General features: G+C 41.7%; 1 protein-coding gene across 3 annotated transcripts in view; it reads left to right on the top strand.

The window, feature by feature from the left end:
- slc8a3 (solute carrier family 8 member 3) overlaps positions 1–12,604 on the top strand; it is a gene marked incomplete at both ends in the record, with an annotated part of 92,583 nt that overhangs the window by 54,846 nt on the left and 25,133 nt on the right. For all 3 annotated transcript variants that reach the window (XM_079218693.1, XM_079218692.1, XM_079218691.1), the window contains one exon: positions 3,272–3,378. In XM_079218693.1, the coding sequence (XP_079074819.1) occupies positions 3,272–3,378 (107 nt within the window). The remainder of the gene's footprint in view (positions 1–3,271; positions 3,379–12,604) is intronic.

The raw sequence follows: 12,604 nt of genomic DNA, 5'->3' as shown, positions 1-12,604 counted from the left end.
ATGTACTGCAAATCAAACTTTACGGTGTCAAATAGAAACATAGAAATCTACAATGCGATCTGTCACAACCTATTAAAATTACAGAAACACTATAATTTCCGCAGCAGCTCGGTTAGCTTGCTGTATATCACGATGACTGATAATTACAGGTGCTGTAGCTCAGCCTGGGTGAAGTTGAACAGTGCAGTGTAAAATGTAGGTGACAAGTTAATTCATGTAGTCAAGCTCCAGAGAAATATCCCACAAAGGTACGATATGTTGGTGAGCTGTGCAGCCGCTCCAATGTTTCCATGACGCAAACATGCCTGTTGATTAATTCAGGATTTCTTTTTTTTTATTATTAATTTCCATATAGTACCTTTTAATTAGGGTTATACATTCAAACTGTGTGACAAAATTATATCTAAATGAACTTTTATTGCTGTCAGATCTTTCAAAGGTGTTGATTATTCTCTAAGATATAGTTACTATATTAAGTTTGTAATTCAGCAGCTAAAGAGCCGGATGTTTACCTCAGGACTCAGTGGAGACCATAAACAATGCTGAAAGGAGACGGACTAAAGCACAAACGCTACTCCAAATGCTGGATGTGTAAATAGATTACTGCTTGCTAACTGTTAGCCATATTAAGTATACTATGTAGCATATGTAGCATAATGAGGCAGAAAGAGAGAGAGAGAGCGAGAGAGAAAGAGAGGGAGAGAGAGAGAGAGAGAGCAATGATTTTCAAGCGGCAAGATTGGGAATGAGAAGAGGGAGTGGCAGGAAACGTGGTAAATCAGATAATTAAAACGTAATTTTTCTAATGGTTTTACAGCTGTTACGTTCTAAAGCGCAATTAAAAACACGCCCACACCTCCGCACAACCCTGTGGGAAGGTGCCAAATCTTGAAGGAATGCAGCTGAAGCGATCATGGTGCCTCGGTATCAGATGCGAGACAGTTGCGACTTTGATTGAGAACGGGCTGCACACCCCGTGTTCCACCCTGTTTTAGGCTTGGGGTTACACACCCACGTGGGGCTTTTTTGCTTATGTCCAAAAACATCCCGACCACAGCAAAATAATAAGAAAAGAAAACATACAGACAGAGGGCACAGGGTCTCTGCAGATAGAGACACAACACGCACTTGTATCAGTTGAATATTTTTTCTGAAAAAAATGCTGCATACAATACCTTAAGTAGCACACAATAAGGTGATAATATGTCAATGTTGTTTGTATGGTTTGTTGTGCTGCCCTGTAGTGACCAAAGAAAAATCCATTATCCAGGTTTAAAGAGGGTGTGCAGCAGAATGGTCGACCTTCGTCAGTTTTAATCAAATTAGCACACAGGAAAAAATAGAATTGTGCACAGAAAGGCGAAGGGGCAGCTATCTTTCCCCCTTCGGGTTAATCGGCCGTGTTGGTGAGCACGTGGCTGCTTTTCGCATGTGTGCATGGCGGTGCAGTAATCGACAGGCTGGCGTGTGGTGTCTCCGTGCCTGCATGCTTGTCAGGCCTGAGAGCTGTACCCGACCACAGCCAGGCGGCGTGTGTGTTTGCCAGATCCCACTCGTCCATTAGACTCCAGCTCTTCCTCCTCTCTCATTTCTGGTGAAATAACAAGGCGCCTTTCCAGCACTGCAGACATCTCGCCCAGCAATCTGAGGAAAGCCCTGCCGGTGGGATATGAAGAGAGAGAAAGAGAGATTGATTGTTCTCTGCTGTCTGTAGTGTGCTAACAGGATATATACTAGACCCCCCCACCCCAAACCTCGGAGAGTATGATTCACTTCCACAACTACATGTACACCGGCCAGAGAATGGATTTAACTATGTATCACAGCAACAAAATACATTTGTTTGAATTCCTCTAGAGATGCTTGGATTAATGTTTTTATACACATGGTGTGTGCAGTGTGAGTGTGTTTTGAGTTTGTGTGTGTGTGTGTGTGTGTGTGTGGTGTGTGTGTGTGTGTGTGTGTGTGTGTGTGTGTGTGTGTGTGTGTGTGTGTGTGTGTTAGTGCTTTGACTGGCAGAAGCCACGCTATATGTCACGGTGCTGGAAGTACATCAGCGGAATGTCAGAGAACAAGCCGCTTTTTGACTTGATACGTGATACACGAGCAGCTATCCATTATGAATGCTGCAGTGCCACTTATTTTATTAGCTGAAACCCTCCTTTCCAAATACTCTCCCTAAATAACACGTGTAGAAATTGCATTTTTCGCTCGGATGAAGAGGAAAAGACACATAATAAAGTATGTCATCCCTATTTCAGGGCTAGCTGCGCCGCTGTTGCCCATTGTTGACTTGTCTGCTGCTTGTAGGGAACGCTTTCTGAGGCCTACAAGAGCGGAGGCAACGAGTGTCACGACTTTGTCTCGAGCATTGTCGCTTTGTTGTCGTTTGCACGAGTCCAATTGAATTCCACGTGGCTATTCCTCGAGGAGTTCCCGCTGGGATATGGCGAGGCACGGAGACATCTGGATACCTGACCACTTAACTGCCTGCACTCGTTCAATAACTCTTTAAAAAGATCAATTAGGGCGATCAGTGGCGAGAGTGCCGCCGGGGCTGAGGTGCCATATTGAGCTGTTTCTGTGAGATGATGTCACATGCAGCTCTTTCCCAGAGAAAGAGCCTCACCCCTCCAGACATTTGACTTCATTAAAGGGGTGTTCTCCTCAAACCGGAGCAATAAACTCAGCAATAAGCCGCTTCTCTCTTATCTGCCTCGTCTGGGCCTCGAGAGGCAGGGAGTCCTCGCAGTGTCCAGCCAGCCGTCTCATTGAAAGTGTTCTGACTGAAACATCGAGCCATAAAAATCGATTTAGATAGCGACAGTTTCTTTCATTTATCGTCTGCTCACCTTTTTGCCCTTGTGAAATGTCCGTTTACACATTTTACAACCTGATTGATTACATGCTGCTGTTTTCAGTTCACTGTGTTCTTTTATCCTCACCGCCGTCGAGTGCTTTTCGCCCTCCGTTCCACTCATGTCGGACGGGCGTGATAAATGCGGTTGTCATGACGCCCGGGGCAGCCAGTGAGCTCACTGGTCGCTGTGAGTGTGTCGAGTCCAAGCGGTGACGGACAGGCCCGGTCCACAGCAAGCCGACCTTTCACCTCCTAACCTTTCTTCCATGCTGATTATTAATCCTACTTACAGTGCACTTGTGTCCCTCCATCGCAAATTAACCTTTCTCTTCTTCTCTCTCCCTCTTCTCTGTCCCTCTCCTTTCACAACCCCTTCTTGTTTCCCCCTCTTCCCTCTTATTCCTCCTGCAGCAAACTCATTCACGTGAAAATTATTGACGATGAGGAGTATGAGAAAAACAAGAACTTCTTCCTGGAGCTGGCTGAGCCTCGCATGGTAGACATGAGTCTGCAGAAAGGTGCAGTACTGAGCCTGTTTCTTCCTCTCTCCCTCTCTTCCTCTGCCTCTCGCCCTCACACGTTGTCAGTGTTTTTTCTCGCGCTGTTAGGAGCCCTTGTCTCTCCCCAGGCCTCTTTGTCCACTTCTTTTACCTGAACTTTTACTCTGCTGTATCCAAACCCCCCTCCTCCTACTTCCACACACCACTGTGCACCCAAGGACTCTCTATCTCCCCGCCACGCTTTCACATTACAGCTAAAAAGCAAACCAAAAACACTCCATCACCATCATAACGACAGTCTCCCCAGACGACATCGCCATCTGCATAAAAAGAGAACAGGGAGTCTAGGAGCTGCGATCATTTACCATCTCCACGGAGCAAGTATAGCCATTATTATGTAAAGACACGTTTTACCTAAATGCAGAATCCAGTAGCTATTTTTAAGTTTGCGCCAGCTTGGGTGAAAAATACAAGCAAACTGCTGTTGGTGAAATGAGATTATTGATTTACTTTTCGCTATAAGACTGTGTAGCTCACAGGACTATTTGAATTTAATAGTTTGTTTGAAAATCTAACTTTCTAAACAAGCTCTTTTCCTGATGGTATCTAATGCAGCTCATATTGAGGTCATGTATTGTTAAGATTGTATTCCACTGCACACCGAGCTTGTCTTTAGGCGTCTTTTTTGCAGCAAGGTGAATACAGAAATAAAAGTAGGACGCGGAGGTATTCAAATCAGAGTAAGTTTTCATCATAAGTTTTGTTTGTTTTCTTGTTGTCGTTAATGTCTGCCGAAAGAAGCCAACAGGCTTTTTGCGCACCGTTATCTAATGCGGTGTTATCTAACCATGCTCAAGGCCAGGGGACAGGAGAGGCTCACGAGCTGGTGCGGAGGGTGCAGAATGTTATTGGGTCTGGCAACGCTGTCTGAGGCGCGCCGGCTCCCTGTGTTCTCAGAGCAAGAGTCATGATGAAGAGGAGTTACTATGCAGGTGTTTATGAGTGACAGCTGCATCACTCCAAAAGCCCCTTTGCTGCTCTATGATGCTTCTCGTTTTTTTTCTTTCTTCTTTCTGCTTCGGTGCAGGTTTTACCCACACACACAGACACACGCGCGCGGATAAACACACACACGAAAGCTCTTTTTGGCTGTTTGTAATATCAGTAAACTCGGATGTTAAACTTAGAACATTAGTTGCTCATTTCTCTGAAGTGGAGCCAAACTAAATGTTTATAATGTGAAATTGACTGTCAACAAATGCAAAAATATACTCACAGACAAAATGCACCAATACATCCACAATGTCTTATTATATTGGTTGGCATCTTCATTAACTATTAATTCCAAACAACAACATGTAACCTTAAAGCAAAGGCTCGCTGTTTGCCTGGTTTTCAGGGTTAGTGGTAAAATCAGACTATATTTAAGAAGTGGACGTACTCACCGTGACGTCAGCCGTTGGTTTATTTGCAACCAGAAGTGACACATAGGGTGAAGCTAAATACAACCGAACGCTAAATATGAATATTTTTAGGCGACCAAAAGGCGTTAATTCACAATCCCAAGATAACCACACCCTAAATCTTACCCTGCTTTATCTATTTTACTCTAAATGGGAAGATCATTTACTAATTGATCATCATACTGTGTTGAAGATTACTTCAAACTAGTGATTGAGATCATTAACTCAGGTTTACAAGGTAATAAATCAAGTGAGGATTAGGGCCATTTTCACATAAACTTCTATACAATCAGACTTCTTTTCGCAATCAGAGGAGGCACCCCTGCTGGCCATGGGAAATAATGCATTGGTTTCACTTTTCAGACCCGGTAGTTGCTGCCTTGACAAACTAAGCTACATAAGCTGTCTGCTAGCTGGAGTCTCATATTTAACATTCAGATATGAAAATGTAAGCGTGTTCTCAATTCCTCCAGGAGGAGATTTTCCTGCCCTTGTGAGAGCATACATCTGGTGGTTACTGGTTGATTAGGCCTGCAGTCTCTCCCAAATAACCCCCAAAATCCTCCTGAAATATTTTTCAGTCCACATTTAACAAGTGAAACAGTCACACACAACAACAACAAAAAAGAACCATACAATGCAAACACGCATGCCATTCTTCATTTCTCACAGCCGTCGCAAGTTTCTGCAGCGGGATTGTTGAGTTCAGTGCACCGAACGCGAGTCAGGATTGTTACAGACAGAATAGGTGTAGAGAGGAAGCGGAGGAAGAGAGAGGTCCTATCTGCTCCAGTGGAGGGAGAGATGAAGATAGGTAACGACGGCTGGAGCTAAGGATGACACATGCCATTGGCCAGGTTTAGTCTGAAGAGATCAAAAACAAAGCTTCTTTGTTGGGGTCATACTCTGATGGGGAAAAGAAAGTGAAACTGTGTGTGTGTGTGTGTGTGTGTGTGTGTGTGTGTGTGTGTGTGTGTGTGTGTGTGTGTGTGTGTGTGTGTGTGTGTGTGTATGTGTGTGTGTGTTTCGGGCTCCAGCAGCTCAGAGCATCCTGGGATTCCTGCATATGATGACAATGAGATAGTGTAACTCTAGATTTCAAACTGCATCCAGTTGAGTGCATATTTGTGCATATTTATTGCACGAGCCGAGCCAATTGTTTCTCGTTCTGAAGTATAGAAAGATGACAACAGAACTGTGCCGTTAATGAAAGTACAGATGGTGTAGACTCTTTTTTTCTTTCTTTCTTTATGCAGGCAGGTAATGAATGTTTGATCAAGGGTAATAAATGTTTGATCCACATATGATGAGGAGGTAATGAAAAAGCTTTTCTGCATTATTTCCCAAGCAGGATCATCTTTTATGAATGTGCTCGTGCTGATGAAATTGCTTTGATTCGAAATTAGAGAAAAGTTGAGCCGGTGTTTAGCAGAGGGGTTAAATATATTCTCCTGTTGCCACAGTAGGTGCTGCTGGGATCGCAGTGATGTGAACGATATGATAATTTCTCACTTTTCATATATAATGTGGCGATTATATTGTTGTTCATAACCGCTGATGTGGGGCTGATTGGGTTTGTTTATCTCCTTATTAAAGCTGGAGTGGAGGAACAGAATTGATGAATAATCTATGAGACTCTTTGTATTATTTGGCTTTTCTTTTCATATTCAACAGCCTTGCTCCATTTTTTTCCCAACGCAGTCTTTCCATCAACAGCACTATGCCACAAAAGAGTCTTGTTTTTTCACAGATTATTTCTCTATTATAGATGACCGAAATAGAAGCACAAAAATAATTCTCAGATCTCATTTTAACTCTCTGATGTCTTGTTATGTATTACGAGCAGTTGCATCACTTATTGCAACTTTTACACATGTGGTCATACAGTAGGATGCTGATCGCAGAAACTGAGGCCTAATGCCGGCAGGTCTGACTTTGGACAGTGTGAGTAATGAAAGCAATCAAGCCAACAGTCACCCTGACCTGTCATTCTGGATTTGTTTACTGCCGACTCCAGCTATGCCCTTCTCTAACATACTGAAGTGGTCAATACCATTAGCACCTCTGGTGAGGTGGCAACTCAACTACTGCTGCTGCTGCAACACAACGCTGCAGAGTGAGAATGCATATGGCATTATAGGACTTCATTTTGGAGACATGTTGATGTCCATGCCAGGTGTGTTTTGGAGAGTTTTATTCAAGCGGTGAGACATTTATTTTATTCTTTTGGTTCATTTAGGCGAGAGCCAACACTTCCACTCTCACTCGACATCAGTCGGCTAAACAAAGACAATTTTCCCACCAAAATTAACACATACACTTTTTTCTTTTTAAACACCGGGAATAGACTCCTTTCTCATTGGCAGTGGACAAGTATGCCTTTTTGTTTTCTTCTTTCTGGTGGGTCACGTTCATGACATGAACATGTGAATGTTTGGCATTCCTGCTCAATGCTGAATGACTCGTTACTTGTTTTTGTAGTTTGTTATGAGTAAGGGATATTAAGTAGAATAAGATGCAGTAAATAAATGATGAGTCTTCTTCCTTAGGCTGAATATTCTCATGGCAAGGTCTGAAGTACACACACTTGTGCTGAAAAAAAGTGTCTAGAAAGGACAGAATGAGAAAAAGAGGAGAGAGAGGACCGAGTGAGCCGCTGCAAAGTGTCTAAAGAAATCAGTAGATCAGCGGAAGTGTTGGTTAGGCTCTGAAGTGTAGGACCTTCAAATGACACTGCAAAAAGTGTGCTTCAAAGCCGCCGTCGGCAGCGTCATCGTTCTGGTCCGGTTGTGTGTTGTCCTCGTGCACCTCGGTGTGTTTCTTCCATGAAATGGAAGTAAGAGAATTCTGAAGGTGTTTTATTATCACGTGCATGTGCCCACATGTGGCGGTGTGTTAGTGTGTACGTGCAGGATTAATCACCCTCCCGCTCCCACCCCAGTAATCCATCCCCCACCCTGCCACTTTCCATTCCAAATCATGCCTAGCGTGGGGAAATGTGCCACCCGTCAGCCTCCTCGCTCAGAGTGAGCTCTCGTGGCATCTAAGGGCACTTCACATGCTGTTGTTTGAGCTTGGCTGGGTCCTTCTCGCAATCTCACACACACACACACACACAGACACATACACACACACACACACACACGCACGCACACACACACACACACACATCCATTACCTCCAAATGAGCTGTGAGTCATATTGTGGAGGAACGGTGAGCCAAAATAACTCTGAACTCGAGTACAGATGAAGTTTGCATTGCACTTGGACATGATTGAAAACACACTCTAAAGGTCTTTACACAGCTTTTTTTTTTTCTTTGTGTGATTCTATCGCACGGCAAAATATATTTTTTATTGTTATTTATGTTGTGTATACTTTCACACGAAACGCAAATAGATAAAAAAAAAAGTAGCACCAAGAGTAAATGCATCCACCAATCACATCGCGCAAATCGGCAGTAGTCGGGAGTAGCACCGAGAGCGCTGCAGGATTAAGCCCTAAAATCTGAAATGAGTCAGCATTTCTGCAGCTCTGGTTCCTTCATTGAAAAGAAAATGGGTTTTTATGAATGTTTTTTTTGTTAGAAGCCCGAAATAAGGTCTGTGCTTAACACAAGCTGAAAAGAGTAAATACCCCTGGTTAATGTTGAAGCTTTCACATGTCTTAAGAAAGGCGGTTGCTAACAACTGGCCAAATGAGACTTCTAAACTTGATCACATGACTAGTCCGCTTTTACAGACTCCCTGTGTCTCATGTGACCGTGGTGTAGTTTGTTTATAGCCTCATATTCCAGTGATTGCATTCACGCTTCAAAAAACAATAAAGTGTTTTTCATTTTTTAAGATTATCTCGCTGAAAACAAACCTTATTTTCTGCAATAATCCAAAACCTAGATCCACTCTTTCTGAATCTTACCTTTCACAATAAAAGCACATGATATTCACAAGCGAGTATTTCACAATTTCAATTTGTTTATTCGTCACGTTCCCAGTGTGTAAAGGCCTTTTACTCACATCCTCACATAGAAAGGGAATAGGTACTGGACCAGGTTTGGAGCATTGTAAATCGGTTTAGCCCAAAATGACAACAGTGGCGGGCCGTGCATTTTTGACCTGGGCCTTCAGTGCTGCTTGTTTTTAAGTGTGCCTCTAAGGCAGTGGTTCTCAAACTGTGGGGTATAAAAAAAAAAGGATTTTTATTTTTAAATAATCCTTTATTAATCCACAGTGGGGAAATTATTCTCTGCATTTTACCCATCCTTAGTAATAAAGAAGCAGTGTGCTGCTGTGAAGCACTGGGGCTTCAGTGTCTTGCTCAAGGACACACAACATGCAAACTATGCGGAGAACAGGGCCCTATTCTTTGTACGTCGTTTGCTGAGTTAGCCGGATCATTTTCAGGATAAGATGACGTAGGTCAGGCTTTTCGGTTCCTCGAAGCAAGTTTAGAAAAATCACCATAGTAACACTTCTAAATCCCTTAACCTGCTCCAGGGCATGCTTACTTCAATCCACTGGATAAATTGGCCAATCCCACCAGACTTTGTTGAACTACATATGAAGAATACCCCCCAGAGATCGAACTGGCTACCTTGTGGTTTCAGGACGACCATCCTCCCCATGAACATGATAACTTTACATAGTACAAAAGTACAAAGTACACGGACATTAATCGTCATTAATAAATACATGGTGAAATGCCTGTACTTTCTTGGAAATGTTTACATTATAACTTTAACAGGTTACGCTTACGCTTGCGCATGCGCTACTCGCCAATTCCTGCCGTTTTGCTAAAAGCCTACCTCCGTGAGATCTCTGTGAGGTATTTTCTGCTCTCAAAACAGAATACAGATCTAAGCTCAACATTGAGCATGAATTGAGAGTGGCCGTATCAAATCTACAACCCCGTTTTAAAAATATTTGGAGAGGAAAGTAGCTGACTGCAGCCGCTAATACTGATACAATGTGATGGCTCACGTATCTGCACTCATTTTGTTTTGCACAGGTTGAACATTATTGTTATTATCTTTAAAATATTTTCAGTGCAAAACAGGTTATTTGCAGCCACAATAGATAATTCTTTTGCCAAATGTTTATTTTTTTGCACAGATAGAACTTTAAATAGCGGTTGACTTCTTGTTGCTGCTGTTGAGATTAAATTACACTGAATGTCTGCACCGCATCTATATCTACATATTTATGTTGCATGAGTAAGTGTATCTTTGTGTAGAGCAGGAGAGCTTCACATGTAACGCCATTGTTAAATATTGATTGTATGTGAAGCGGCATCCCCTTGAGGTTTAGTTAACAATCCCAGCCACATGAAACCTAAAGTAACCACTTGAAGTTTCACGTGAGCCTCCACACGAACCTCTTTTACCTCTTTAGCTTGTGAATAAAATCGGCCTTTTCCATCGCGATGGAACCAGGAGAGCACAGTACCACGGGTGAACTTAGAGTTCATTACATTCGCTTTCACCGAGGTCACAGGCTGCATATATCTCTATGACTCAGTGAGTTTCTTGAACCTGCCTTTTGTGTTGCTTTAAAAGTCAAGCTTATCATCCTTTTGTTAGCAGTCAACCCGGATTTGACCTCAAATGAATCTCTTCCTTTCAGCGTTGTCTCCGGGTTTAAGGGAAAGTGTTATTTGCGTCCTCAGAACAGTGGAATGGAGAGCTAGAGGCGACGTAGGATTAGCACCAGGAGAAATGAAAGGCAGCATCCACCACTGTTAATAGTACGACTCCGTGGTTGAAAATAAAGCTTTAGTGCTTCATCTTAATACCTAAAATGTGCGATAAAGTGTTTGAAATGAATTAGTTGGTTTTATAGATACATTTGCTGTCTGAGAACTTTGTCTTTATTTTTAAATCACACTATCTCAAGCATTCAGATGGTGAGTTGTTGGAAAATTACAGAAAAAAAACTAAAATGGGTGTGTAGAGCGGGTCGTCCTTTAGTCACACGTTTGGCGGCTCCTCCTATCCGCATAACACGCTCAACTCAATATAAATATAAATATAACTCAATAATATGTCAAATTAGTGTGCTGTTCGTGATGATGCAGAGGTCAAATGTTATACACCTGTATGTATATGACGATAGTTTTTTTAAGTATAGAGTCAAACCATAAATCTCCTGGAAACTAGCTTGATGAGAATGTCTGTTTGAGCTAATCCTGCGATTTTAATATGAGAAACATTTAGGAACATCATCATATTGATACACACATCCTGTAAATCCATGATTCCATGAAATGCTGATTAGTTTGGCCACAATATGATGATTGGAGCTGCAACGAATAGTTAATAAATATATTACCTGATTAACAAAAAACTAATTAGAAACCATTTTGATAATTAATTATAGATTATTTTTCAGCAAAAACACATATTCTCAGGTTGTGGCTTCTCCAATGTGTCCAAGTTGTGATGGACATTTTTTTATTTATTGTTTTATTTTATAGAACAATTAATAGGTTGATTTGGAAAATAGCCACTGTAATCACTCTGAAATGATGCCTCAGGATACACATCTGTAGAGTATATATCATCATATTGTCCACACCAATAGGTTTGTCCAATAAATTAAATTTGTCATCCGGCAACAAAACTCTGTGACCGTCAGTGAATTTAAGATTTTTACTCAGATTTATCAATGGTGTAATCCAGTAGCGGGCCGTGGATTTTCTACCTGCGCCTTCAGTGCTGTCTGAGTCGTAGTCTTGATCAGCTGTTTAACACCACTGGTGTAATCTTTTACCTAATTAAGATTCTTTCTATCAGATTATAATCTACCTGGAGGAACTCTAAATGACTGCTATTGAATCAATTAGCTACCTAATTGGGCCGAGATAAAGACCCTTTTTTCTTATCGCCAGCCCACCAGTCATTACAGATGGCACTGGGAATCTTCCAGTGGATGTGACAGTAGGTCATCGTGAAGCCGCCAATGGTTTTGGCAATCTCACTGTAATCCAAGAAGGAGGTATAGTGTGTACTGTGTGTGACGTATACAGAAGGGAACACTGGGAAACATCATAGAGGGATTTAGTGGAATCAATCGTTTGTTACTAACTTAAATTTTAACTTATTTCAAGCAAATTCAATTAAACAATTCTAGTTATTATCAGATCACTTCAGAGTGTATTAATGTAAATTGACTAAAGTAATGAGTTGAATGAATGTACAGCTGAGAGTTCAATCAACTGATACAATTAAGTTTATAAAAGAACATGAGCAACCATTAGCAGACTTCCCAGCATGCATTGTTTGAATGTAAAAACTCTGAAGCCACAAGTCTTTGTTTTAGTTTAGGTTTTTTGTTAGATTTGTTGAAATTATCTTAACATTACGTCAGCATTTAATGTATCATTTGCTCCGATAAAAAGTTAATAAGAAGGAGGACTGTAATAAACACCAACTCATTTATGTTCTTTATGATTAAGATTTTCTCGCTTGACTTAGCCACTTTTGAATGCTGCTTTCATTATAAAAGATTTAGCAAAACTGGTCTTGGATCATTTAAAAAATAAAATAAGACTCTTGCTGGTTTCTCTAATGCATGAAGTCTGCAGCGCAAAAACGCTGCTTTCAGCTTCCAACAATCCCAGTGCAGAAATGTAGAGGCAGTAAAGGACATCACAACAGACAGGAATTAGTTTGTTCAGCATCATGTTGACCTCAGTCAGCTTGTCTGGAGGACAGAACAGACATCTGGAGGACAATGTCTACTTTAGCTTTTCCTAGAAACTCTATCCCTCCTTTGTTGTGTTTT

This window comes from Taurulus bubalis (genome assembly GCF_910589615.1).
Source record: "Taurulus bubalis genome assembly, chromosome: 1".
NCBI lineage: Eukaryota > Metazoa > Chordata > Actinopteri > Perciformes > Cottidae > Taurulus > Taurulus bubalis.
Note: the sequence above shows the minus strand (reverse complement) of the source record. Positions and strands in the feature narration are given on the sequence as shown.